Genomic DNA, 27,789 nt, shown 5'->3' on the forward strand with positions numbered 1-27,789 from the left:
GCTGTTGCTTATCCCACTTTGCAACAGCTGCAGCCAAAGGATGCCAGGCTCACTTGGAGTGGCTAAAGTACCTTTTCATAAGTAAAAAAAAAATTGGCTGCATTCATCTTGCTTAATAGATTTAATTTCAGGGGTTTTGGAGGCTTTAAATTTAGTCATGCCCAACACTGACACGAGCATCCCCTGCCTGCTGCTGCCTCTGGGCTCGTGCTGCACTTGCCTGTCTCCTCCTTGCCTGTATTTGCACCTGCCTCCTCCACACAGCTTCCACTCCTTAAACAGAGAGCCCAGCACAGTGAACGTGGAGCTGGAAAGTAGGAGGGTGTAAATACTCTATCAGCTGTATTTTAATAATTTCTGGAATAACTATTTCAGCTTTATCTCAGCCTATTTTAACTGAAAGAAATCTCATCTCATGGTCGAACCTTTAAACAAACGTTTCCTTTTAATTTTTCTGAGTGCCAGAAGCTCTCCTAAGCATCCCTATGCTTGGAAATTCCCTGTGTTAACAAGAGATTCTTGAGCAGCCTCTACTTTAGGTGGCAGGTGCTGGAGCATCTCATCCTGCTTCCAGCTCCCTGTGGAAAGTGTTGCTGTGCTATGTCCACATAATCAAGAACTTTCCTTAAAGCAGCCCTTGCCCCTCCCAAAGCCACACTGAAACCATGAAACTTTTATTTTTCCTCTTTTTTTGTGTGTGTGCAAGGGGTGGGTGGGGGTGGTCGGGGAGGGAGGAGAAAGTGGAGATTGTCCAAGAAGTATGAATCACCCATTCCTCCTTTCCATGGACCAAGCACAGTCCTTTCCTGGAAAGGAGGCAGCGACTCCATTTCAGGGGCTGGCACTGCACATTTCCAGAAATCCACACAATTCCTGAGGGCAGCTGTTAACTGCTGAGCAGCTGCTGCAGGTTCTACACTAACCTGGCTGGCTGGTTTATGGCCTGGGTTCCAGTGAAGATGCCCCAGCTGGTCCCTTGGTCTCCAGCAAGGAACGACATCCTACAGGTCAATCCCGATTAGATCCTAAGCAGCGCAGCCCCTGGTTTGCCCCAGCTCTGCCCAAGCACTTGCCTGGCTCAACCCACAGCAAGATGGTCTAATGGAAAAGTTTTTGTGTTTTAAGATGTTTTGAATGGCTTTTATTTTTAGACTTCGTAGAAGATACAGAATGAAAGCCTATTGTTCTTGTGCTAAGAGATCTTTACAAAGACATCAATATTTAAAGTAATTAAATATCCTAACAAAAGACTTTGCTTAAAAACTTGGCAGTTTAACAAGCACTCCTCCCTCTGTCATTTTTTATTCCCATCAGACCAAGGCCGGGTTGTGATCCATGCGTGCTGCAACACAAACAAGAGGTGTGTTAGTTCTGCTCAGGGCAGCCTTGGTGCACAGAATGTCTGCTGGTCTGGGAGCAAGGCCTGCAACCCTCAGGGTCAGCACATTGAAAAAAACGTAACTTTTTTTCCACCCAGCAATTATTTGGCATTCATTTTAATCAAGAAACCTCCTCTGGACTGTTGGTCCTCAGGGAAATGGCAATACAGGAACCTCGCTTGGCAAGAAACCTCTTCGGAGCCTGAGCTGGAGCTCCCGTCCAGCCCACTGAGCAGCCTGAGAGCACTGACTCTGTGGGCTTTCACAGGCTCCCTGTGGGTGCAGATTATTGAATCCACCTGTTCTGCTGGTGGGATTATACCCCTTGGTGGTGCAAGCTTGTGCTGAGTGAGAGTAGTTGGAGATGGCCCTTGAGGAGTCAATTTGGACCTGCTGAGCCCAATGACTGCTGCAAAAGACACAGGGTGGGCTGTAAATCACAGCCTCAAACCTTCCCCTGGGGTGACAGGTGAGTGTGCAAAGTACCTGAGGTGATACAGGCTGTGGAGAAGAGGCAAATGCTTGCTCAGACATGTAAGAACTGCTGAAATTGTAGCTGAAGGAAGCAGCAGCTGATCCAAGGCCCTTAAACACCATTGGGTGTTTAAGGTGTTTTAAACCTTCTGGGGTCAGGTCAGGCCCCCCTGGGCCAATTCAATCTGAGGCAGCATTTGAATCTGAGCCTCACACCCGCAGTCAGCACTTTGTGGCAGTAGTTTGGTGGTTTTAAAAACCAAACCACCCAAAAAACCTGCCTCCTGTGGAAACTCTGCTTGATTCATGGCCACAAAAAGCTTACCTCATTGTCAGTGGGGATGAATCATCTATCAGGAGAAGGAGGGTGAACTGATAGGACTTGTACAATCAGCTACATGAGTGGTGTGCACAAGTTTTGTGCTTGTTGTGGCTCAGGCCTGGCTTATGGGCAGAACTTGGGGCTGAGGTTTTATTGGCTGGACAGGAAAGTCAGACTGAGTAAGTACAACAGCTTCTTCAGACCTTTTCTCAGGCTTTCACTCCCTTGTGCAGAGTTTTAGTTTTTAACAGATTAAGGGATAGAAATATTCAGCTCTGTATTTTCCTTAGTTATGTGCAAAATAAGTGGCAAGTTACCTGTTCAGTCCAGGAAAGAGAACAACACACAGGGTGTTATTCTGCAGACTTCTATAAAGCTTTTTGATATGGTGGTCTAACTTCTTCACCTTTTTCCTTAGGTCCTGCTCCTGCATAAGAGAATATAAGCATTAAAACCCCGATTCATCAGCAATTGTACTTAAAAGTGCACTTGGGGAGGCTGGACCCTGAAAACATCATGTTCTCTCGTGTGATATTGCCTCTCCACACTGCCCTCTGAGAACTGATCCTTGGCAGCCCCTTTGCTCCAGCACAGGGAGACCCTTCTGTCACCAGCAGCTCTGCACCTAAGTCAGCTCAAAGTTACCACTCCAGGTTCCCAGGGCAGTCCCTCCTCAACAGCTGCAACAACCATCAGCGTGGCCTCACACTCACAGAGTCAGACAGCAGCTCCATTGTCTCATAGAAGATGTGTTTTCCTTGTTTCCCATTGCTGTGATTCATCTGCCACATCCATCTCCAGAGGTGACCCGAGGCAAGAGCATTCCTACTTCTTAGCTCGCTACCCTTCATGGTCCATCCATTTATGGCTTCGAGGGCATCCAGGGCACTCTGTGATTTCTGGAATTCTGAAATGCAGTGAGAAGGGAACATGGTTTGACACTGCTGTTGCTGTCCCTCCTCCTTGGCTCCTGCAAGGCAGGGCTAAAGGTCTGGAGCAGGAGGGAGATGAGAAACTGAAATCACTGCAGCAAGCAGATCCTCATTTTGCTACAGATCAACATCAGACAATGGAAATGCCAGTTGGCTGCAGCAGCCCTCATCCAGCTGTCCTCACCTTTCAGAGGTGATTACTGGGCTGTGTGAAGCTGCACAGTGGCCAGCCCTCACTCTGAAGTACTGGAGCCCATTACCTAACTTTGGAATTTTTCTAAGGGTTATTTTTTTTTAAGCAAGTGTTTTTTTCCTCTTAAATATTTAGCTGTAAAGTGCTCTTCCAAACAATATGTGCTTTCACTGGAGTATTTTAAGTACCGTCCCTCTGAGCATACCTGAGTTTCAGTAGCTCTTGCTGTGTCTGTGCTAAGTCCCAAGGGCTGCTGAATAAGCTTATTTGAAGGAAATAAGAAGGGTCTGTGTGAAGCTACTTACTGAGGAAACAGCAGTTCCTGTGCTTTCCACTCTGGAGATCCTTTGGCAGGAACAGTGTTTCCAAGTCTTTCAAGTGGCTGAATTCTTCTTGCAAGTCTGTCTCTGTTAAAGACTTCTTTAGACCCGCCACATAAATCACACCTTCATTTTCTACATCCAGTTCTAACTCCTTAATCAGAACGTCGCAGTCCAGCATTGCTGCAGTGACAGGTCTCTGCACCTGGGGTGGATGCAGCAGGAACAAACAGCACGTCAGCCCACACAGCTCTGTTCTGAGTTTCTATTTTAAAGTATTTTTTCTCCCATTACCAGAAGTTGCCAGGCTATTTTCCCTCCCTTGAAAAAAACATGACTAATGAAGGCTAACTTAATTAGTCATGAAAAAGGAAGAGAGATCATATCTGTAATGCAGAAACACTACAGAACTAAAATGCCAGGCTCTGTATAGCCCTGTTACTTGGCTCTTCCTTTTAAAGCTCCAGGTGGAAGTCAGAATGTTTTCTAACCCCCTTCTGCTGACAGGCAGAAAGGAAAAAAAGGGGATAAAACCACTTGGGTTTCTGCTGATGGGCCTAAATTGTCCAGGGACAGCAGAACTGTAAGAGCAGAAGCAGCCAGCATTTGCCCAGACACTGCTGTGAGCAGATGTTAAAGAGACAGACTGGAGGCTGAACATAACTTGTGCTTTTGCTATTTGCCTTGTTTACCTTAATGCAGGATCCTGCTACCTCAGCTCCATTCAGGCTTTCCACAGCAAGTTGGGCAGCTTCCAGCACTTCGTACTGGACACAGACATAGGGCTTGAAACAGAACAATAAGATACTTCAGGCTTAGCGATGAGACACATTAGCCTTCCCTTTTTAAAAGTCAGGCCTCAATGAAGTTGTGTTTTCTTTTAAAAATAGAATATAAAAGGGTTTGGGAGTAATATACACAACATTCCATATACTCCAGCCATTAAAAAAACCCTTCAATTAGCTCATCAATTAGTAATAAACTTTCCTCCTCTGGGCATTAAAGGCCTTAACCTATCAGTTCTCTTGAGAGAGACAAAAAGCATCTTGGCTTCCTCAGTGCTCAGTCCTCTGAGCAGCACATGAGCTGTGTTTGATCTTGTCTTTGTGTGGAGCAGTTTTAGGTACCCTGAGTTGTTGTAGCTGATGACTAAACAACCAGAAAAAACCTCCAAACAGAATAACTGATATTTCTGTGGTTCTAATCTATATCTTTCCAAGAGATTATTCAGGTCTTCCTGACCTGTCAGCAACCTTTAAGTGCTCCTCACCTGGAATGTTTCAGTTACCACTCTAAGAGACTGGATTGGTCCACACCTCCCAAATTCTTTCTTCACAGACTTCAGGCAAAAGCTTTCTTCAAAAGGACCTGCGTAAATTGTCAGCATGTCAGTCAGCTTGCTTCTCACCTGTTGGAACACAGATTAGAGAAGGAACTTCACAAAGCAAAGGAACTAACTACTCAGTGGCTCCAGATAAATCACATCTCTTTACAAGCTCAGCTAAAGACTGTTCTCAAAAAAAAATAGTACCTTTTCATGAAGTGCAGCATGAAGGTGAGAGGCAATGTACTCTGGACCCAAACTGAACTGAATGATACTGAACGTGGACAGGGGAACATCTTCCAAGGCTCTCTGAAGAATCTGGAGGCAGAAAGAGTATACAAGGCTTCAAGAGGTGCAAGACAATGGTACTGCAGAGAATCAGAAACAAAGCTATTGAACTTAATTCCCAACTTTAATTTTCATTATTGTCCAAGAAAGCCCTCAGGCAGAAATTCTTCTTTAGTGAGTCATGAGAGGATGCAGAGGATCAAAGCTCATTTCCGAAATGTTCAAATGCATTTAGCTAACCTGGTATTAACACTATTGTCAACAGCACTGTCAGTCAGCTTTTTAAAATAGGACTCATCTACCCACCCCCAGAACAAGAACAACTTTGAACTACTCTGATGCTTGCTTAGACCAACCCACTCCAAGTCCATTCACCTGTTTGTTTGAAGTGCTCAGGTTACTCTGACACAGGCCGGAAGAGTCTAGTCCCTGTCTGCCCAAAAGGAGGGGTTTTTGGCCAGTCACCTGCAGGCAGTCTAAAAAGCTGGCAGAGAGGAGCAAGCTGTGAGTCACACTGCTTATCAACATGGGGAATGAAAAGCTTTCAAGAAACGCTTGTCAGAGAAAAACGATACAGTTCATTACAGAAATCTGAGAGAATATTCTTGTCCGCAACATCAAAAGGAGCCTGGCAAATGTGCTGTGAAATTTAAGATGCAACTGCTCAAAGATTTTCAGAGCGATGCTACAATTATTTGTGTCTTCTAATAAACATAAGGCATTTTTTTGGTCTTACTGAGGATTCAACTGAAGAAAAAACGTGTACTTGAGAATCTTTTTACCATGGTTTAGATAAATGTGGAGGCTCATTCAGCTGTTTCTGGACCCCACATCCTTGTGACTGCAGCGCAGCTTTGTTCTGTGAGACCTCAGCCAGTTTTTCAGCTGTCAGAAGCATCTCCAAGTTTAGTTCTGCTACCTTGGGGAAGGAAGAAGATTAGTAGTTGGCTTTCATCTCATCAGCTAATTGCAGCTAACCAAAAAAGCCTGTGCTCTCCCTGTGAGTCACACAGGCACATTCTGGCAGTGAAGAAACATGGGCATTAATTCCTTGCCTTATTATTTTCTGTTGTCATTTTCGAGCATGCAGCACTCACAGCATCAACCAGCAATCATCTCCAAAAAATTTCTCTCAGAAATCAACAACACAAGCCAGGGACTCATAAGACCAGCTGAATCACTACCACAACACACAAGGTGTCTCTCTTCTTTCATCTGGAAAAATTACAGGCATTCCTGTAGGCTGGCAGTGTCTCAGTCCTCCTTCATCCAAGATCAGCAGCAATGCTGACTGATGTCAGTGAGTACTGACACACTGGTAGTGCTCAGGTTCTTCAGATACCTGGATATATGCTGAAAGTAGCAAGTTGTCAAAATTGAGGCCTCTATCACAGCTTCATTTTCTCTTTTAAATCAGTGAGAGGATGGCCAGCATTGGTTCTTTTTTCCTTCATAAGCACAACATGTATGTTCTGTGTTTAAGGACAGAAATCTTAATTACATATTACAATTACCTTTGCTGGTCCTTGCTCAATGAAGAATTGAGCTAATTCCAATGCAGCTCTAGCATCTTCTGTAGGATCATGCCCAAGCCTCTGTTCAGACTGAATCTCCTTCCTAGGGCATCAAAATTAGGTGTACAGGCAGGTTATCTGTTTTTCCACACTGACCAACATCCTGTCTTTTCTAAACTGGGTCCTTTTCAGGCAAAAGAGCTTTCCCTTCTCCAAAAAGGATTTCAGTTCTGTTCATCAGCATTCTTGTGAAATATTCCCAAAAGTTACTGCAAGAAACGTTTTTGCAATGTTGAGCAAAACAGTTCGACAGAAGCAGTGCTAATACTTGGTACTGTTATACATAACTATTTTTAATTTTACTTCTTTCTTGACCAATGACCCAACTCACAATTTGCACACAGAGAGGAGGCAACCTCCAGCTCAGTGAAGTTGGTGCTGCAGGGTATTAACACTCACTATGAGCATGGTGAGGGCTGTGTCACTAAGACATGCTGTGCAGTGGTAGGTGGCACACTGAGGAATATGATTTAAGTCACTAAATTGTGCTTTCATGTACTGGCCTTTATTTCTTGCCAGCTGCAGCAGATCTCACTTGTGTGAGCCAGAATGTCTCTGCTGCTCAATACACCTGTACTGCCACAGATGTGCAGAAGGGCCAGTTTTGCTGGGACTCCAATCTGGTTGGGTCACAGCATTCCTGCTTGCTCGAAGCCAAGCCCATTTATTATGCTGACTGATGTTTCAATCACCCAGTAAATTCTTCTTTACCATGTCTTACTTGCACAGCTTGCTTCTTTTTTTTTTAATTTTAGTAAAAAAAAAATAATTCTCATGTGACTAGTGGCAGAACAAGACCCTATGACCCACCATGACAGTTTCTAACATTTCCCACGACAATACAGTAATAATCTTACCCTAAAACAGCTTTGGCTAGAAATTTTAGCTTAAATCTTCGACCTTCAGTTCTGGCAAAAAGCAGTGAAGTATCAATAACACTGGGGTGGATCATCTGGAGGAGAAAAAACATCACTTTAATTTAAGAACAGCAGTCAGACAGAATTGGGCAGTAACTTCATAGCTTCCTGTGCCCTGCCTTTTCATTTCAGTTGCCAGTGTCTCACTGACAGACACCTGATCCACAAAAAAAGAACAACAGGAATAATGAAACAAGTCCAACCCTGCTCTCTAAAACTCTAATGGGAAGATCTAAATTGGGTTAAAAAGATTACTTATGATTCAAGTATTTTAGGTTGGTTAAATTACACACAGTTCTCCAGTTGTTCTCATGACAGAGCTCTCAGAAGCATCTGGGTGAAACAGGTAAAGCTTCAGCTGCAACCAAAACTGTGTCTGGACAGATTCCTCCCTTCCTTTTGGGTTCTGAAGAGACCCTGCAAATTTTATAGCTGTAAAGATGGTCCTTTAAATCCTTAGGCATAGGGCTATTCATAATTAAAAGCAATTAACAATAATAAAAAGAGGAATTACTAAGAATTTTCATGTCTGAAAGGAGTAACACAGGATTGGAAAAAATACTTTTAAAAACATACTCACTTCCAAAGCCTGAAGATCAGCATTGAGAGAATGACCCACCAATACTGCATCATGGGGAAGCATTTTTTTTAGCTTGGTTTGGATGTCTGACAGTCTTGTTTTCACCGGAAGAAGCATTTTTTTTGTGACTCCTGAGAATCTTTAAAAGAAAAGTTGGATGAGGTAAAAGCAACACATTAGCAACAGTGTCTGCTGGAGAATATTACAAGCAGGTAATGTAAAATATCAACTTGGTGTAACTAATCACAGAACGCCATTTACTGTTTTCTGTTCCAATGTCAGAGGATACAGAGCAGGTGTATTAAACTGCTGTGGGCACCACCACATCTCTTTCCAAAGTTTATGTCTTCGAAGTGATGCAGATGATAGCATCAGATAGCACGGGAAAGGAAATACTGCAAGACTGATGGTGGAAGGAGATGCTTCCAAGTAATCTGAGGGGTTTGGCATGTCACCTCCTGGATAAAGCCAGGTAAAGTTTTGGAGAAGACAAGGCTTGAGTTTTGCCTGCTTTTGTTATAATCCTGAGCCTAGCCCTAGAAATGTGTACAAGCTGATGAGCTGCTCTATTATTTTTTTTACATATGAGCAAATTTAGCTATGGAGCAGAGAGATGCAGACTGCAATCCTGTACTCTCACCCTCCCATCTTATTTTATAGCCAGCAGTAAAGAGTAACTTGCACTGTGTATGACTAATTTGTAACAGAACTTTCCCCAGAGTGCTTCAGAATGGCAGTGTTTCTGCCTAGCAGCCACATGGGCACTGTGCAGCGGAGTGTGCACACAGTGCTGCTTATTTCAGTCCCAGAGCAAGACCTGAATTAACACTGAGGGAAACACAGCAGGCAAACCAAAGCCTCCTGACAGGGCCTGTGTAACCAACAGGCTGAATGTGAAAGGGCTGCAGCTCTGAGAGGCAGAGGTAAGCACCGTGTGTGCAGTGACCTGGTGCGGTAGTTCATCACTGCGCGCTCAGGCTTGACCAGCTCGTCCAGGAGGCACCGACCCCGCGCGTCCACCAAAGACACGCGGGTCACTTCGTTCCCTTTCGCCGTCTGGCACTGTCAGGAAGAAGCAGAGGCAGTTGTTGGATCAGCACGATGCTGCCACTCAAAAATCTTAGCTCACACCTGCTTTGGCTGCAGCGGCATCGCTGCTAAGGAGTTACCTGACTTGGAGATCTACCACTCATAGCTGGTTGTTTTACACTGTAACACGCTTCATTTTAGCTGGTAAATGTGCACCATAAGCACAGCAAACACACAGGCAAGCACAGCACAGAGAAAACCATTCTAAAGAAGTGCTGATTTCACAGAATCAGTCTGTGCTCTGCACTGCACAGCTGTCACTGACAGCATCAGCACCAGAGAAGTTGTACAATGTAAAAGAAGAGCCCAGGCTGTAACATTAGTTACTCAGTGCTGATGCCAAATAGACATCTCCACAAGGGCCAAACTGCACTAAAGGAGGAATCTTCACCACAGCATGCTGCCAGAGGCACTGTGATGGCTAAATGGAAGATGTGTGACAGGGAAGTATCTTTGCTTTCCCAAACCCTGGGGAGAGCTGAGAAGGAATTCCACAGCAGTCTCTGGGGTTACTGCAGCATTGCTGATAGGCCTGGCAGATCCATCTGCTGCTCTGAGAGCCAAGGCAGACCTGAGCTCTCTGCTCAGCATAATATCTCTGTCTTGTTGCCAGAACCACTTCCTGTGCCCTTCCCACGGCTGCATTAGTGCTGGTACCATCAATGAAGGGACTGGCAGTAAATATTAATATATCCAAATTGGTTTAGCAAATACACAGGGGGCTTGGCTCACTTGGGAATAGCTGGTAAGAGTTTGGTGCCTGACTCTATTTTGTAAGGCCACACACATTGATTTTTACCATTTCACAATCCAGACCAAAGAGAGGGCTGCTGTCTGTCCTCTGCTGATCACACTCTGTAGAGATATAGTCCTTGCATCCAGGGGAGCCTAGAGGGAAAACACACCCATGATAAAAGAAAAAATCCGCTTTCTTCTAAAACTCATCATATATCTTACATGATAGAACATATAACTGTTAAAATTATAAAACCCAAAACCAAAAACTGACCTTTTATGGGATAACAATTTTTTTTCTGCTCTTCTAAAGTCAGAGTATAGCTGGTAAGGCCTTGTCTTGTGTCTCCGTATCTCCGAATGATGGGATCACATTGCCAGTCTGAGCTCTTAGTAACACATTCACTGCTGGTGGAAGTCAAGCCTGTAAAATACAGAAGCACTTGTCAAACTCAGAGAGCACTCCCGACCTGCAGTCAGCTTCTGCATTATATAAACACTTACAGGCTGCACCATTTCAAATGAAAACACCACCTGGAACAATGGACTGGAGAGAGATGGGTAGATAGAAAGATTGACACATAGTTTCTCTATCTGTCTCCAATTTATTTTTCCCCATCTCTCCAGCTTATATATATATACATATCTCAAATTTATATCTCAGTTATTGTGTGTAAATATACACATGCTATATACATTATATATATATGAGTATACCTTATGTATACTGTATATAATACATATACTTGACATTCAGGCTTCTTAGTTCAAATCTAATTTATATCTCTGTATCTTTTATTAGGTACATCTTAGAATAAAATAATCACAAAATGGACAATGAAGCATCAGAATTTGGATTTAAGTATGTTAAAGACTTCCTCTCTTTTTGTGTTTACTTGTAACAATCAGCCCAACAAGTGTCACTGAACTAGTCAGGGTAAGCAGTCTCAAGGTTTAAGCCATTGCATGTGTTCCTTTGTAAACAAGTTTACCACGGCAGCCTGCTGGGATTGCAGAGGATGCAAAGTCATAGATTACTGCTCAAAGTGAGTCACTGTCTTGAGAGAGACGACGCAAACCCAAACAAGGTACCTTGTGCTGTGTTTTGAGGTTTCAGGTCTGTTCCTTCCCCGTACAGGCTGGCGAGGAAGTCAGCAGATGGTGCTAATGTGAATCTCTGAAAAAAGAAACATTAGAGATTTTGAAACAGAGGTAGAAATAACAAGCAAATAAAGTTTTTTTTCTTGATCCCCAAACCAGCCAAATTTAGGGGAGGATGGATAAAGAAATAGTGGAAATACATTTGATGTTTTCTCAAGTGAAAAGAACAACACAAACCAAACCTGTTTTAATGACATATGGTACAGGATTCTTTGTGCTAAGGGACAGATTTGCCTTGCCTGATATGATCAAGAAGGCAAATCTCAAGACTTTCTTTGATAGAAACTAAAGCCAGTTCCAGTCATTCCAGTTAAGTTGTGATTCTCATTTGCTGCAGTTCAGCAAGAACTCTCTAGAAGCCTGAATCAAAGTGCTTCTTTCTTCCTTCAGAAATGTTGCTTGTAAGTCAGAATAATCTTTTTTGGGGAAATGGGAGAAACTTAACATAAAGGTGCAAATAAAAGCGAAATTTTCCAACAGTGCATAACTCTACTGGGAGTCTCCTCACTCAGAATAAGTTCCAGGTTATTGGAATTATTCCAAGATATTTTTAATCTCATTGGCACCCTGAAGGTGAGGATATGTAACAGTCAGAGGACTGAAACATCAATATGCTTTTCACCTGGTAAGGCTTCAAAGACCTAAGTCTTGAAATCCTGTTTCTAATATCAAAGCCCTGGCTCTTTGTTCCGAGCTGACAACTGCAGCAAACAGATCCTCTCATTTGCTTGCTGTGAGAGTCAAAGATGGCCACATCCTGGGGAAAGGCAGTAATTCCACTGCAGCCAGTAATCCCTGGGATGTGGTGTCAGAACTGGAAGTTTAGAAGACAGCAGTGCAGTTTGGGGACTTACATGCCGGAACACTTTCCTGAGGTGTTTGAACTGTAAATAGAATCTGTAGAAATGGACTTGGCTCATTTCGTGTAGAACAACAACCACAACCCCAGCCAGGTGGCTTTGGTGATAAATACGGCACCAGCTGCAGTTAGAAAATAGCAGTAATTAAAAAAAACACATAAAAATCAAAGCAAAACATTTATCAAGTCCTCTTAAAAACAAACTTGGAACCAGCCCAGCTTTTAAGTCAGTGAATGGCAAAGTGCCAAATGACTTCAATGAGAAGAGGCTTTGTAGCTTATCTCCAGAAGACACATATCCCTGGAAGCAAGAGAATATGGGAGACAGAGAAAGAACGAGTTACAGCAAACTTCTGCTGCATACCATTTCAAGACATTTATACCTCATTTATATGCATCAGAATGTGAATACACATAACTAACTTCAACTGTAGTGATGCAGTCTAGTGAATTAATGCATCAAAAAAATCCCAAATGGTGGGATTTTTGTCAGAAGAGGAATTGTGGTCTCTGGCCAAGTCTAACGACAACTGTATCTGCACAACCCAGGCTGCCATAATGACAACCGTGCTGTGAGCGTTTCAAACCCAGCGTGGCCAATACTGAGGAATGTTTGCACAACACAGGAGAGCACAGGACAGGGCTGACTCCTGACTGTGGATGTTTTGTACCTGGGCTGTGCTGCATTGTGGCATTTCCCCAAAGCTGCATACTTCAACAACTCATACAGCTGCTCACGGCTGATTTCACAGTCCTCCCCAAGCAAAGCTGCTGACAGGCGACACGACTTTTCCTGTGGAAAGGGAAATGCCAGGAAAGAGAGGCTTTATGGAATCACACCAGTTCACGGAAAATAAAGTAAATGGAAACTATTTATACAATCAACTACATTTAAAATAACTCTTCCACTCGTTATGGGCAAAAATTTCCTTTCAGATCACACTTTAATATTAAATTCACTGTCAGCATTTCAGTAATCCAGGTACTGTAACTTCAAAGATTTCTTTAATAAAGATTAACGTAAGCAGATGTATGCAGTAAGGAGACTTAATTCATCTGCAAACACAATGTTCTACTCTCTCAACCCTTTCACCCACTTGCTGCTGTAGAGCTTTGAACATTGGTACAAGTAGCCACTTCATCTGAGATTTTCTGAAACTCATTTACTCCATTTGCAGTGTGTGATCTGCTCTGGCAGAGGGGTTTGCTGACCCCTGCAGGAAAAAACGTTTCAGTAAAAGCTAAGGAAACTGAAGAAAGAAAACACCGAGCTGATGAGATGGGGACTGTGCCACACAGTTCCAACACAGTTCTTTAAGCCTGAATGCACAAAGTCTTCTAAAGGCTATGGAAATGCAGGGTTTTGGAGACCTCCACTGACCAGATGGCCTGTTCCAAAGAATTCCTCCTGTAAAAATTTTAAAAATACTCCTTTCATATGTGACAAAAAGACATCACTGCGTACAGAGTGGAAAAGGCCTCAGAACACTACAGAATATCGAAGCCTAAAGGATAAACAAACAGATGAACACAACCAGAAGTTGTGTTTCCCCCTGCACACTAACAAGCCTTGTGCTCAGTAATTTGGCCAGAGCCTGTCCATGTGGGACTGAGCAGGTGTGCTCTTAAAGACATTTGTCACTGGGTAAGGAAGTTAAAGAGAGGTGACAGCCTTTGAGGTTCCAGTGGTCAAGAGAATCATCTGGCAATAACAGCACGGGCTGGTGCCTCATCTCTCATGCTAAGTTAGACCAGTAAGTAATGACGCTGTTGTTTTCAACATGGCCTAATCAGAGCTTTGCAAAAAGAAACCAAAACCAGACAAAGACCAAAAGTTTTGATTCACCAGGTAGAGGGTATTGCCAACCACAGCGACTCCCGTCCTGCACAAAGTCAGTGCACCCTGGGCGAGGTGTTCCCTGAGGCTGCTCTGCACCCTTCAGAGGGGCTTGTGCTGAGCAGACACAATGCTCCTCCCAACATCTGCTTTGTTTAGGAGATTATATTGGAGGAGGTATCTACTTTTTAGACAAAATTCCTTAAATGTAACGCTGAACGCTCCAAATGAGTTCGTTTCCACATTCCTTGGAGCAGAATCCAAGCCATTAACAGCCTCCCCATGGCACTAGTCACAGCATCAAACCCGACATAGGTCAGGAAGCATTTGGACAATGCTCTCAGGCACGTGGTGTGATCGCTGGGGTGTCCTGTGCAGGGCCAGGAGTTGGACTCGATGATCCCTGTGCATCCCTTCCAACTCAGGACATTCCATGGAGTTACCCGCAGGCACCGCCTGTGGCCGACCCTCCTGGTGCACTGCTGGTGAAACACGAACTCGCTGCTCCCGGCGCCCCACCGTGTGCCCCAGAAAAACGCCGGGAAGGGGCTGTAAGGGACACGCGGCCCGCACCGCGCTCCTCCCGCCGCTCTCACCTCGGGGCCCGGGCCGGGGCCGCCGCCATCCGCCTTCTGCCTCTTCCGCGCCGCCCGCTCCCCCTCGGCCCCCGCGGGCCGCTTGCGCCCGTTGAGGCAGAGCCCCTGGGCCATGGCCTGTGCCGGAGCCCGGCGTCCCGCTGCCCTCACCGCCGCGCTGCCCAGCTCCGGCCCGAGGGGGCACCGGGACCCCGCCGGGCCGCGCCTGAGCCAGCGCCGCGCTCCGGCCGGAGCAGCCGAGCGCCGAGCGCGCGATGGGGGCGGGCCCGCGGCACGTTTGAATTGGCGGCGGGGCAGTGAGGGCCGCCATGGCCACCAAGCGCCTGGCCAGGTGCGGCCGGGGCTCCGGGGGCAGCGCGGGGAAGGGGAAGGGGAACGGGAAGGGGAACGGGAAAGGGAAGGAGCCGCGGCGGGGGCCGGAGGGGCTGTGTGCTGCCCTTGACCGCGGTCGGTGTCCGCAGGCGGCTGGGGCTGGCGCGGAGCAGCGGCCGGGCGCGGAGCGGGGCGCGGGCGGGCGCGGGGCAGCGCTTCGCCTTCCTCGTCGTGCTGGACTTCGAGGCCACGTGCTGGGGGGACGGGCAGCGGCGCGGGCCCGAGATCAGTGAGTGCTCCGGGGAACGGGCTGGGGGGACGGGCAGCGGCGCGGGCCCGAGATCAGTGAGTGCTCCGGGGAACGGGCGGGAGGCCCGGGGGCCTCGGTCTGGCTTTGAACGTTGTGTCTTCAGTACATCGTGCCCCTTCTAAATCCTGGCGTTTCAGCCCCAATTTAATGGACTAATATAATATCTAAACTATCTGTCTATATAAAATACATATATAAATAATATTTACATATTATATAATAGAATCAGGTGAGTTGGAAGGCACCTATATATAAATGGAATAATATTTCTGGACAGCTTTAACCCTTCTGGCTTCTCTGCCTTTTGGGTTCTTTCTCTTTGTTTGTTTGTTTTTTCTTCCCGTTCTGTGTTTGTTGCAGTTGAATTTCCAGCAGTCCTCTTGAACACCTCAACGGGAGAGATTGAATCTGAGTTCCACGCGTATGTCCAGCCCCAGGAGCATCCTATTCTCTCTGAATTCTGTACAAAACTAACTGGCATAACACAGGTATAATTGTGATTTAGCACTGGTTTAGACTTGTATTATTGCTGTTTACAGTTTTATTTAAAGAGGCCTTTAAAGGGCTAAAAAGAAATAAACCTCGGATGAATTTCATTGCATTCTAAGACATACATGTTGTTCTGTTTCATGAAGAATCAAGTTGACGAAGGGGTCCCTCTCAACATTTGCTTATCAAAGTTTATGAAATGGATTCAAGAGATACAAAAGGAGAAGAAAATTATATTCAGTACAGATACTCAGAGTAATTTCCCTTTGGAAGCAAAAGCATGTACCTTTGTCACTTGGACAGGTAAATAATATTTTCATTTGTTTTTTCTGCTGAGTATCAACATTTGGTGGCACTAGTGAGACCGTGGGCTGCCAAAATCCTGGTATTAGGTATTAAAAATGTGCAATATTGGGATAAGGCTGAAAATATGGAATCCTGATGTGTTCACTTCACCTCTGTCTCCAGGGTCTGACATTGTTACATTTTTCTGCTTGACAAAGTGAACTGTGTCACCATTCTTAATCTGTCTAAACAATGTAGTGATTGAGATCTTTACCTGTCTGAAGTCATTTACTAACAACAGGGATTCGCTTCTCCTGATGTCCCACTGCAGCAACCCCAGTGTTTTCCGTGGACAAAGACTTCACAGCCCATGCTTCCTCTCCTGTTGATGTTATGTCCCTTTATGTAGATTTTAGGCCACATAAAGGGACACATAGGCCACAGTATGTGGATTTTAGGCCAGTTCTGTAGTGGTGCATTGACTGTTGTTTTCCTGCACAGACTGGGACCTGGGTGTGTGTCTGCAGTACGAGTGTAAAAGGAAGCAGCTGCGAAAACCTGACATTTTGAATTCCTGGATTGATCTCAAAGCAACATACAGGGTGAGAAGATCAATAGACTGAGACATTTATATCCACATTATCACCTCAAAGGGTAACTATACCTGAGCTTACAAGCCAGTGCTCTATGTTCCAGTGACCAGAGTAACCTGTTTTCTTTTTATATTTTCACTCAGTAACCAACAGCATGGCCTAGAACTGTGTGAATTTTAATAGAAATCTTAATGGTAGGAAAAGATTGTTGCTTGATAAATGATGGATAATCCCAGGAGAATTTTTGAACTGCTCTTCCTTTCTTTACACCTCTTGCTCTGCTTGTTTCCTAACATCCCTTGTTTTGAGTGCTCTCATTGCTGCCTTACATTGCTGTGTAGAAAGTTATCATCACAGAGGTACTTACAGGTCAAGAGCAGAAAATACATTGGGAATAGTATGGATACCACTGGAAAAATGAATGTATATTTTATTACATAGCCTATACCAGGACAGAGTTCTAACCTGGGGGCTAACAGCACCTAGGTGTACCTTTCCCTGTGTAGTCAGGGAAACTTTCAGAGGGTGACCCACAAGTCTACCTGTCCTGACCCTTGGAGTCTAAGCTCTTCATCAAGGCAGCAGAACTAGGTCTCTAAATATAAACAGTGTGAATATTGCCCCTTCCTAGTCATCAAATCAGATACTGGGAGTAAGTAGCAATACTCACCTTCTCATTTAAAAAATCCCATACCCCTGTCAAATATATTAATGCCCGTGCCTTTGATTGGATATTATGCAACAGTTTAATTATGTCAAGGTGTTTTTTATAGTTGTGTTCTTCAGTGTTGGTCTGTTAAAGCCTTCATCAGTGTAAGCCATAGAATACAGACAAATTACTCCAGAGCTCAGACAGAATGGATTTGCTTAAGTCTGAGAGAGGGATTTCATGGTTCTTTCCATTCTAATTTGTTACAGGGTAAGTCACGGTCTTATCCTCAGTGCAGACACCCAGCTTGCACAATTGACTAGTGAGATTTATTATTCATAAGGTGATATTTCTGAAATGGTTTTCATTTGACTAGGAAGAGGTTTTGAAATGCTTTATGTTCAGCACCTGCATTTCTTTCCTTAGGCCTTCTATAACAGGAAGCCTAAAGGGCTAAATGGAGCTTTGCAGGATTTGGGGATAGCTTTTGTAGGACGGGAACATTCTGGTAAGAAAGATACGATGATCCTCATTTTAATATATGTACATAATGCATATTAATATCTATTTTATAAAGCTAAATATTTACCATTTAGTTTAGGTAGGTAAGCTAAAGCAGCTAGTTAGTAGCTAGTCATTACTCTGAATAGTAACGATTGTTTCCAGGTTATGTAATGTTCTGTCCAAAGGAACAGCAAAACAAGAAAGGCAAAATGCTCCAAAGATCAGTTTGTTATTTCTAGACTCATACCTTATTTCTGAAGTCTCTCCTAGTGCTATTGAGTGCATGTTCACGAGCTCAATTTCTGAATTGCTAGGATGCAAAAGAAAAGAGGTGGAGGGAGGATAAGAAAACTTGGTTTACATGATAGCTCTGAACAGCATGTTAATGTGAGAAAATTCCAGCACAATATGAATTTAGTTTTTTGGACTTGATTAATAAAACAGAGAAAGGATTTTTAAAATTGTGAATAAATATTCAACTCCATGGATTGGTCCTTCAGATGTTTCAGCACAGGGAATTCTTTGGAAGTTTCTACTTCCACTTTCCTTTTTTGAACTAGATAACTATGTGTCAGAGCTCTGTGACTCCTTGTCATTTACGTAAGGCTTACCCGGATCACATTTTTCCTCTAATAAGAACTGTCCCCAGTAGCAGTTTAAAAAGAAGGCATTAATATAATCATACTTTTGAAGGGTTGGATGACTCTCGGAATACTGCTCGTCTGGCTTGGAGGCTGATTTGTGATGGATGTGTGCTGAAGGTTACTAAATCTTTGGATAAGGTTAGTAACTATGGCATCTATTTGCTTTGTTACCTGGAATACAGATGGAAGAAGAGCTATTCAAATAATAAACCCAGCATCTTGACTTTAATTTGAACAGAACATCCGTAGGCCGATATGCTTATTGATTTCGTGCATTGATTCCCAAAACTTCTGGGTATTCACTTTCCAAAATCTGCTTTTGTTTACGGACTCCCTAGGCACGTCTGCAGAGTAATGTAATTGCCAGAACACTGGCTGTAAACATCACTGACAAGACTCCACTGGGAAGTAAGAGCAGGCCTGAACCATCATCTAGAGATGGAACATGTGAAACAAACTCTCTGGCTGAGAACAAACACTCTTTTGCTGGAAACAACATAAATTCTAATGTACAGACCAGGGAACAACAGACCACTTGGACCTCAGCAGATGTCCATGCTGTACCCAGCAGCAGCTCAAGGACTGAATTCCACGCTCAATCCCAAAGCTCTTCAGCAGCCTCTACTGCCAGATTTCCTGTTCCTCTTGAGCTGGCACAGCCATCTCCCAGTCCTGCACCAACAGGCATCCAGCAGGGATTGAGCAATGGGCAGCGTCTGGGTACAGCCAGACACAGCCCCCCAGTGCAGGGACCAGGACTGGTGCTCGTCTCCACAACCATCCCCTCAGTTACTGTCTCCAGTGAGGAGATCAGTACCAGTGCTGACTGCTTGTCTCTGCTGACAGACTGGGAAGATGTTGCTTTAATACCAGAGTCTCAGTATGAACAAAATTCAGACTCTGTTCAGCTCAAGGATGACGCGAGTACAGACGGTTTAACCATGTTTGAAGAAAAAACGATTTCAAAAGAATTGGCTGTGACAAGTTCAGATAATCAGAGTTCGGAGAAAAGTGTAGTACCCATGGAAACTCTGAAACCTGTCATTTACAAAAGTCCTGATACTACAATCTATAATGTAGGAACAGTACAAAGGCAGACTTCAAATTTTTCAGCTTTTAAGTTACCATCTGCAAAGGGAAATACTATTTCAGCACCAACTGGAAATGACTCTGCTCCTTCGGAGGTTCCTAAAAGAAAGCCAACCAGTCCAAAAACATTCCCACCAGCAAAAAAACAGTCTTTTGCTATATACGAAGAGAAAACTTCATCTTTTGATCATTCCTTACCTTTGAGAAGTTCAAATTTGCCCAAAGTGTCTCCTGCCATTCTGAACTCCACAGTCAATTTGAACCCGCGTGTAAGAGCTGTGAGAAGTGGGAAACCAACTCCCCCCCTGTGCAACTGCGGTCGAAGAGCCAAAAAACTCTGTGTGTCAAATGCTGGCCCAAATCACGGCAAAGCATTTTTCTGTTGTCCTGTTGGCAAGCAAGACAGTAATAGGAAAGGTTGTGGATACTTCAAGTGGGAATATGCACTTCTCAAAGAGAAATCTAATGGTCTCACCCTGAATGCAGATGCTTTGACTTCTCTTAGAACTGTTTCTAGTAATTTAGGGAATTCTTCCAACAAAAGCTATTTATGTCTTAGACCCTCTATGAGAACATGAAAATGGATAAAAGTTTTTGTCTGAATCTTAAACTCACTGAGTTTCACGCTTGATGTAATCAGACCAGTCAGTTGGTGTCAGATGTATGTTCTCAGAATGGGACAAAAACAACAGTTCCTGGTTAACATAGATAGAAATGGAAATTGCTGAAGCACACAAAAATATCAGTAGATCATAAAGTAACTCATTAATGAAGTGTGAGAGAACAGATAAAACTCTCAAGTGCTAAAATGAGCAGCTGTTTCTACAGATCTTAAATTTCTGCATTATCATATATTTTAAATTCTTTACTAGCCCACTCCTTAAAGACAATTTTAATGACACAGATTTTATTTGCACTTTTTTGTAAATATACCTGGGATGACTATAACTAACTTTAAAAATCTATTTAGAAGTTGTCGCACTTCTTGAAAGTGATTCTTGAAGCAATAGTGTTCTCTTAAACTATTACTGGGGGTTTTTATCCTTTAAGTAACAATAAAGATGTTGGTGACACTTCAATAAATAACTTTATTTAACTCCCATCACCTACTGTGCCCCTGCCTTCCTGAGTTTCCCATTTCATTTGTACCAGTGTGTGCTGTTACTGTAGCACCAGGGACAGCAAAATGGTGGGAATCAGGTAAGGTTGTATTCAAACCTAAACGAAGAAGGATATAGTGCAATGGCTTTTACTTGATGTTACTGTGTAAATCTGCAATATCTTGCTTTATAAAAAATCCTACAAAAAAGCAGGAAGTATTTTTATTTTTTTTTCTCTACTCTTCGTGGCACAGTTCATTTCTTCTGATCTTCCTGCTAACAGTCTTAGGGTTTAGGTTCAGCTGTTATAATTGGTTTATGACTTACAGAAAGTCTGTGACTTACTGCAGTTGACTTTTCCCTTGGAAGTTGTATCTGATAATCATTTTAATCACTTTTTGTTGGCACCCTGAATAGACTTCACTGCTGTACATTTCTACAGTGGTCAAGCAGAACAGACTGTTTCTGTCTGTCCACAGCCTTTATGAATATCCAGCCCAGTCTGCACTTTCCATTCTTCCACTAATCACCTTGGGTTGATTTGTTTCCCAGCACTCAGTGCTGCAGCTTTTGAAGGTAGAGCTTAGTGGGAAAGAGAACACAAATAACCGGCAGCCAACTCCCTGCTGTGCCTCATTCACTGCTGTGCTCCTGCGCTGTGAGGCTCTCTCTACATAGAACAGATTTTGTTCTTGAGTCCTATTCATTGCAGTTGAACTGTACGTTGTTCAACCAACACAAATCAGAATAAATGTGTAAGCTATCCCTAAAGCTTTATTCTGACTTTGTTCCTAATACTTAATTTATTTCCCAACATTTTTAATCTTATCTGAGTTACGCCATCCTAAATTTGGAATGAAATCGAGGTGAGATGAGCATTTGATTTACTGTTTTGATCAGGTACACCAACAAAGATATTCTGCTTTTGCTTACCTGGACAGTATACGTTGCACAAACTTTGGACAGGCAGTTGGAGGAGAACAGAAGATGGTTGTGGGAAACTCTAGGGAATTTAGAAGAAAATAAGTAAAATTTTACCAATATACTGAAACCTTTGAGGTCTCATCTTTACTGTAAGAGACAACATAACAATCTTAGCATCCAGCTTATGAAACACACAGAACAGTAAGTGTCCTAAAAAGCAGTTTCTGTACTTGACAACACCAAAGCACATCAATTACATTTATTTCCTCTTCAAAACAAAATTTACATAATTTTACAATTTGTTCAGCACATCAAAGTTTTTTGCTCTTGAGACCTGTACAGTTTTTCTTGAAGAATTTCTTCACAATTGCAGTTAAGTGGCAAGCAAGTGAAACTATAGGGCTACTTGTGTAGGTTCTCTGTACGTATTAAAACTGACAGCGTTCTTCAACGTACCCTAATATTAACTGGCAATTTGCAGCCATCTAATTAATGTGGATATGATGACAAATGCATTCCATGCAAAATGAAACATGGTAGTCTTTTTCAAATGCTGAAGAGTTCTGTGTGGAGGATGTAAGTAAATATAATGCTGGTGCTTTTTGTTAAAGAAATTTAGCCTTGCTGCTTCTTCACTCCTTAAGTCTGAATTACACAGTGGAGACAACTGAAATCCTCATTCATCTGTTCCTGTCACTTCTTTTAAGAATAACACAAAAGTGCTCCAAAATCTCAGAACAATTTCTTGTGTACTTCACTTTTAGGCCTAATACTGGACATTTGCAGGTTTGTGCAGTCAGCTCCAGAGCAGAGTATATGATGAAACTCTTGGGATGTCAAGATGCTCTTGTTTTGGAGTGCATAATTGCAGCACTTACTCCTTAACTAATGGATTGGTTATCCCCAGGTGAAAGTCATAACTGTGCTGTGCTCTGCCCCTGTGCAGTGCCTGGGGAAAGGAAAATGTGGACAACCTATGCAGGTTACACAGATAATCCAGCAATTAATTACTGGCTGACCACAGTGTCACTTGGTACAAAGTTAGGGTTTTTACAGTTTTTCTAGTGTATCACCATTGTGAATATATTTGTTGCCAGGAATGAAACAAATATAGCGAAGTCCCGAGAAGATTCCAGAATACTGATGTTTAAAATATTATTTTGACGTATGGTCAACAAAAAGCATCACTTTATAAGACAGGAAAACTCACAAACTATCCCGCTGTAAAATCACGTGATTTTGGTCACTGAGTGAAGCAAAGGTATGTTTTATGGATGGCAGCCATAAGACCTTGCTTGCAGCCAAAATCACATCTGTGGTGCTCCGGCACCGCTGCCTCCTCTGCTCTGCTCCCATGGCAGAGGGCGTGCAGTGGCCACGCTGCCTGTCGCCATACGGAATGCCCGGCTTCTAAAACTCAAAGATTGAGTCTTAGAGGTTTCTCTTAAGTGCCGATTTTAGGCAACACCTCCCCTCCCCTCAGTTCCTGAATCATGAGCGCAGAGTTTAACGCTGGAGTTCGGGGGAAGAGAAAGCGTGGGGGGCCGTGAGGGACGGAGCTCTCAGCAGCGCTCTCACCGCGGCCCCGCCCCTCAGGCGCGGGCGGTGCGGGCGGTGCCGCGGCCGCCGCTCCAGGCGGGGCGCTGTGCGGGCCGTGCGGGGAACGCGGTGCTGGCGCCATCGCGGCGGTGCCGGCGGAGCTGCCCGATGGCCGCGGCCGAGCCGGGGGCGCGCAAGCGGCGGCCCAAGGGGCACTTCGCGGCGGCGGGCCGGGCCAAGCGGCCCCGCGGCGGCGGCGGCGGCGGGCGGCAGCTGGAGGCCGGCATGCGCGGCATCCTCATCACCTGCAACATGAACGAGCGCAAGTGCGTGGGGGAGGCCTACAGCCTGCTCGGCGAGTACGGGGACCTGCTCTACGGGCCCGAGCAGGTGCGTGCGGCGGGGCCGGCCGGGCGCCCGGGGCTGGCCTCTTGTCCTCGCCTTTTCTGTGTGTGAAGCGGCCCGGCTGTGCTCACCACACCCGCCAAGGGCCGGTTGCTGTCAGCCACCCCCTGTGCTGGCTGCGGGAACGGCCCGTGCCCGGCACCCCCCGGCCCCGGGGATGTGTGGGCGCTGTGGGTCGGCACTCACCGACACTCTGTGTGAAGTTTTCAGATCACGAGGAGAGGCTCTCTGGAAGCGACAGGGAGGAGGATGAGGACGACGTTGAGGCGGCCCTGAAGAAGGAGGTTGGCCAGATCCGTGCCTCGACGGAGCAGAAGCTGCGGCGGTTCCAGTCGGTGGAGAGCGGTGCCAACAACGTGGTCTTCATCAGAACCCAGGGCATAGGTGGGACATAAACCGATGCTGAGTAATGCAGACTGCTCTGAACACCGTTTAGTGATAGGCCACAGAGCCTGGCTTCCAAGAAACACGTGTATATAAAAAAAATACAGTGTTTCCCTTTCCCTTTGACTGTGCCACTGAGTTTTGTCATTAATGGAGAAGCTAAAGGTGTAATGTGCTTTCACAAAATAAGCTCTGATTATCCAGTTTTGGTATAGTAAATCAAGTCTTTACGTAAAAAGGATTTGAGGCTGACAGCAATGAAGCCAAGTGTGCGTTTCCCCAGCTTATTATTTACAGGGAGAAGGAGGGAGATAATGCCTTAAATTTGTTTCTAATACCTAACTCTTTTTCTTGTAGAACCCGAGAACCTGGTGCACCATATATTGAAGGATATGCATACCACCAAAAAGAAGAAAACAAGAGTCATTCTGCGCATGCTGCCCATTTCTGGAACTTGCAAGGCTTTCATGGAGGATATGAAAAAGTACACAGAAACGTTTTTTGAGCCTTGGTTTAAAGCCCCCAATAAGGGCACTTTTCAGATTGTTTACAAAGCTCGTAATAACAGTCATATGAGTAGGGAAGAAGTAATTAAGGAATTGGCAGGTATGTATGGATTTCACACAAAACAGAGCAAGTATATACACAACCCACAGCTGCATGCACGGCATAGGTCGGACTGTTAAAAGTGATCTTAATGGGCATAGATGTTTGTTCCTTAAAGCCTGTGTGTTGAATTATAAAAGCTTCTCTAAGACTTAAAAAAAAGCTTGACATCAGTATTCCGTGTTGGTGTTGATGTTCTTAAGAGACAACAAGCAAAAGAACACTGAATATAATTTGCAGTGCCAGTGACATGTGCTTTGAAGTAACTGTTCTCGGGCGTTTTCTCTGGCTGCTATATTGAAATAATGTGTTAGTATTTCCACTGGATTTTTGACTCATAAAATATCTTCACCTTACTTGAGTATTTTGTTTCTTGGTAATTGTGGTGGGATAGTTTTTCAGTTACTTCAGTCCTTCAGGTGGTGTATTCTGAGAGTCCTGATCTGTACTGCTATTTTAAGCAAATACAAAAGTGAGTAAATAGCTAAAACTGAGGAGGATCTTGCCTTCTCTCTCTTAACTTTTGTCCTTTCAGTAAGGTGAGCTTATGCTCTGAAACACTTTTCCCAGCATCTTTTAAACTGCATCTTCTTTTACAGGAATTGTGGGCAGCCTCAATCCAGAAAACAAAGTCGATCTTAATAATCCAGAATACACAGTTGTGGTAGAAATAATAAAAACCGTCTGCTGCTTGAGTGTGGTGAGAGACTATGTTCTGTTCAGAAAATATAATCTACAGGAGGTGGTGAAGAGCAACAAAGAAGACACCCAACAAAACCCATCAAGTCTGACAGAAGAACAGAACTCAAAGGTAGTAAAACCAGAAACTGAGGAGGAGAAGAGCTCAAAAGAAGTAAAACAAGAGAACAAGAATCAAGGTGAAATAGAAGCTGAGCCCAAGGGGAATGATGCACTTACAGTGTAAAAAATGGGATAGAAGGGAAAAGTAAACATAATCCAAACATATAAAAAAAAGTTCTGAAAGGGTGTTTTAATGAGGAAAGTGGGTTTTGTTTTGAAGTCCTCATTTTAAAATCCACATGTGTAAGAATCTTTAAGCTGATTGCAGGTGGAACTGATACTACAGCAGATGTAAGAGTGCTCAAGAGGGCATCACCTTTCTGGTGAAGCTGGCTGTCCTTTGTTCTGCATTTCCTTTACCTGGCACAAAAAGCAGGAGTGTGTGCATGTATATGTAGATGTGGCCATCCTGACGTGGATGGACTCTCCATTGTTATATCTGATGGCTACAGTGACCAAAAGGCAGCACAGAACCAGCTCTCTGAGGAATTACTGACAGAAGTGAGAGATCTGGAAAAGACAGTTGATTGCAGAGGGTGTGTAACTGCAGAACTCAGTAACATTTTTCTGTGTGAACAACAGAATTAGGTAAACCTGATAATTTCTTGTATGATGGAGGTTTTTATACATACATATATATATATATTCACAGCTCTACAAGGATATGCTGTCTTGAAATGAATGGAAAGAACTGCTATGATCAAAATACTTGAATATTATGGGACGATTTAGAGTAATGGACTGTTCTAGAACAGTAGAATGTACAGTGCAGGCATTGCAGATGGTTTTATCAAAAACGACGTGTGTTTACATTAGCTGTGTATGCAGCAGTTACTGGTTTATAGAAAATGCTGTAGTCACTGAACAGAATCCTTTTGAGTAATTTGCTGCAAATAACCTTTTGCTGCTCTTTCCAAAGAATTAATCCTTGGGGGATTTTATAAAGTTTTGTTTTTATTATTTTCTTAGGTCTAAAAATTTGAATTTAAATACTGCTTGGAAACTTCTTACAAAAGAAGTTCTCCATTTTACTATACTACATAAGGGCAATTAAATTTTCATTTTTGGTACGGTTTTGGCTTTACAGTAATAGTTTTGTTTCAGATTGAAAGTAATGTTAGTGAGTCTTTCTGATGTCTGTTACAGCAGCTGTTTGAATATCCCAGTAACTTGTAAAAATCAAGGAAAACCAGTGCAGCTATAACTTGCTTTCCAGTAGGGTTTTGAATATGCTTCCTGTACAACTGTCTAGCTTTAGTATTTCATTTCTAGCATAAAATCCTGTATGTTGCTAATGGGAAAAGACTCATCTTGAAGAACACCACTCGTTACTTGTTTTGGTTTAATGAAAAGGATGTGTTCAAGTCTCTCATAATTTATATTTTCCTCTTCTCTCAAAATTGTTTTAGAATTTGGAAAATGAAGATGAGGTTTTTTCCCTAGTCCTGTCTCCCTTAGCACCCATTTATTAAAACTCTGCTTTCTTACCTCCATTGGTGTTTTCTTTAAATTTTAAAGCTTTTTGTGTGTGGATTAAACCAGCAATGTGTAGGTCACACAAAGGAAAGAACCATCTGAGACCAGATAGGAAGGCCAACTGTGAGTGTTTATTGGTGGCTGATGTTGGTGACCAATTCATGACAGCCTATTTATCTTCTACAGAAAAAGACTCAGGGGTAGTTTAGTGGGGTATTTTTTGTTTTCTTTCCTTCTTTCTCTCACTGACCTCTGTGCCTACACAACTTACAATTTACTTCTGATTTTTCATAGTTTGCACTTAGTGGACATCCAGTGTTAACACATTAATTCCTAAATCTCGAGCCTTTCAAGATTCATACAAGCAGGCTGTACCAGCATGCAGTAGACAGTTGGGGCGCTGCACAGAGTGGTCACTGGCTATCTGCACAAGGTCTACCAAATTAAAGAAAAAAGAAAAAGAGAGTTAAACAATATTGTTTTGGAGAAAAAAGTTACTGCTAGCTGTTCTACTCCGTACTAGGGCACAAACTGTGAAACGTGATTATAATCTCACTTACATGAAAAGCAAAATAATTGCTGTCACTGTCAGTGTTGAGGAAGGATGTTACAGTGCCCAGACACCAGCTGAAGAGGTGATACACTGACTGTGCAATCACTGGTGTACCTGATTTGTCCTAATGCTGACTTGCAGCACAAGCACTATCACTTGGTATGAAACCTTGACCCTGAAGGTGTACTCTTACCCTTGTGCTAGATTAAAACTCAGATTGGCTTGAGAAGCTTGAAAATAATTTCCGTTAAGAACAAGCCATTCTCACAGCTTCAGTGTTTTCCAGTACTGACTTGTCTGTCTTAAGGGTCACAGCTGTGTAATTAAAATATTAATTTACATGTAAGTCAGCTCATTTTTCATTTCAGTAGTGAAATACAGTAGGGGAGAGGTCTAAGTAACACCAATAACTCCTACTGATTATAAGCTGCTGATAATATCCTGTGCCCAAAAGAATCATGCTGCAAAAATCCTTCCTGTATTATATTCCTATTCCAAGAACAATCACCCTGTGGTTATACCATCTTAAAACAGCTAATCCCATCA

General features: G+C 43.5%; 3 protein-coding genes across 3 annotated transcripts; 2 read left to right on the forward strand and 1 right to left on the reverse strand.

Moving 5' to 3' along the window:
• Nucleotides 1–875: 875 nt before the first annotated feature.
• Nucleotides 876–14,719, reverse strand: REXO5 (RNA exonuclease 5). Its single transcript, XM_050317789.1, has 19 exons — nucleotides 14,581–14,719; nucleotides 12,819–12,940; nucleotides 12,143–12,269; nucleotides 11,220–11,304; nucleotides 10,402–10,551; nucleotides 10,192–10,280; nucleotides 9,250–9,365; nucleotides 8,304–8,442; nucleotides 7,664–7,758; nucleotides 6,747–6,849; nucleotides 6,015–6,151; nucleotides 5,608–5,716; nucleotides 5,152–5,262; nucleotides 4,891–5,028; nucleotides 4,313–4,405; nucleotides 3,606–3,825; nucleotides 2,889–3,082; nucleotides 2,493–2,602; nucleotides 876–1,342 (listed from the first exon to the last, which is right to left on the reverse strand). The coding sequence occupies exons 1-19, from the start codon at nucleotides 14,692–14,694 to the stop codon at nucleotides 1,273–1,275; spliced, it is 2,322 nt and encodes a 773-aa protein (XP_050173746.1). The 5' UTR covers nucleotides 14,695–14,719; the 3' UTR covers nucleotides 876–1,272.
• A 169-nt stretch (nucleotides 14,720–14,888) lies between these two features.
• ERI2 (ERI1 exoribonuclease family member 2) lies at nucleotides 14,889–20,714 on the forward strand. The gene is made up of 7 exons (XM_050317788.1): nucleotides 14,889–15,181; nucleotides 15,444–15,690; nucleotides 15,838–15,994; nucleotides 16,478–16,578; nucleotides 17,645–17,726; nucleotides 18,416–18,504; nucleotides 18,705–20,714. Exons 1-7 carry the CDS (start codon nucleotides 14,889–14,891, stop codon nucleotides 20,031–20,033), a joined length of 2,298 nt encoding a protein of 765 aa, XP_050173745.1. The 3' UTR covers nucleotides 20,034–20,714.
• A 2,429-nt stretch (nucleotides 20,715–23,143) lies between these two features.
• Nucleotides 23,144–26,705, forward strand: THUMPD1 (THUMP domain containing 1). Its single transcript, XM_050317805.1, has 4 exons — nucleotides 23,144–23,408; nucleotides 23,627–23,807; nucleotides 24,165–24,413; nucleotides 25,013–26,705. The coding sequence occupies exons 1-4, from the start codon at nucleotides 23,187–23,189 to the stop codon at nucleotides 25,336–25,338; spliced, it is 978 nt and encodes a 325-aa protein (XP_050173762.1). The 5' UTR covers nucleotides 23,144–23,186; the 3' UTR covers nucleotides 25,339–26,705.
• The last annotated feature ends 1,084 nt before the right edge of the window (nucleotides 26,706–27,789 follow it).

Source organism: Myiozetetes cayanensis, unplaced genomic scaffold (genome assembly GCF_022539395.1).
Source record: "Myiozetetes cayanensis isolate MyiCay16 unplaced genomic scaffold, myiCay2020 scf20-37, whole genome shotgun sequence".
Classification (NCBI taxonomy): Eukaryota; Metazoa; Chordata; class Aves; order Passeriformes; family Tyrannidae; genus Myiozetetes; species Myiozetetes cayanensis.

What these genes read in the sequence shown, in the direction of transcription:
- REXO5 (XM_050317789.1), bottom strand. Translation starts at nt 14,694, where the DNA reads ATGGCCCAGGGGCTCTGCCTCAACGGGCGCAAGCGGCCCGCGGGGGCC. An exon ending in TTGAGCAAGGACCAGCAAAG is followed by an intron (nt 6,152 to 6,746) that starts GTAATTGTAATA and finishes TCCTTCCCCAAG; the next exon opens with GTAGCAGAACTAAACTTGGA. An exon ending in CCACATTTATCTAAACCATG is followed by an intron (nt 5,717 to 6,014) that starts GTAAAAAGATTC and finishes CCTCTCTGCCAG; the next exon opens with CTTTTTAGACTGCCTGCAGG.
- ERI2 (XM_050317788.1), top strand. Translation starts at nt 14,889, where the DNA reads ATGGCCACCAAGCGCCTGGCCAGGTGCGGCCGGGGCTCCGGGGGCAGC. An exon ending in TACCTTTGTCACTTGGACAG is followed by an intron (nt 15,995 to 16,477) that starts GTAAATAATATT and finishes TTTCCTGCACAG; the next exon opens with ACTGGGACCTGGGTGTGTGT. An exon ending in TGTAGGACGGGAACATTCTG is followed by an intron (nt 17,727 to 18,415) that starts GTAAGAAAGATA and finishes ATACTTTTGAAG; the next exon opens with GGTTGGATGACTCTCGGAAT.
- THUMPD1 (XM_050317805.1), top strand. Translation starts at nt 23,187, where the DNA reads ATGGCCGCGGCCGAGCCGGGGGCGCGCAAGCGGCGGCCCAAGGGGCAC. An exon ending in CATCAGAACCCAGGGCATAG is followed by an intron (nt 23,808 to 24,164) that starts GTGGGACATAAA and finishes TTTTTCTTGTAG; the next exon opens with AACCCGAGAACCTGGTGCAC. An exon ending in AGTAATTAAGGAATTGGCAG is followed by an intron (nt 24,414 to 25,012) that starts GTATGTATGGAT and finishes CTTCTTTTACAG; the next exon opens with GAATTGTGGGCAGCCTCAAT.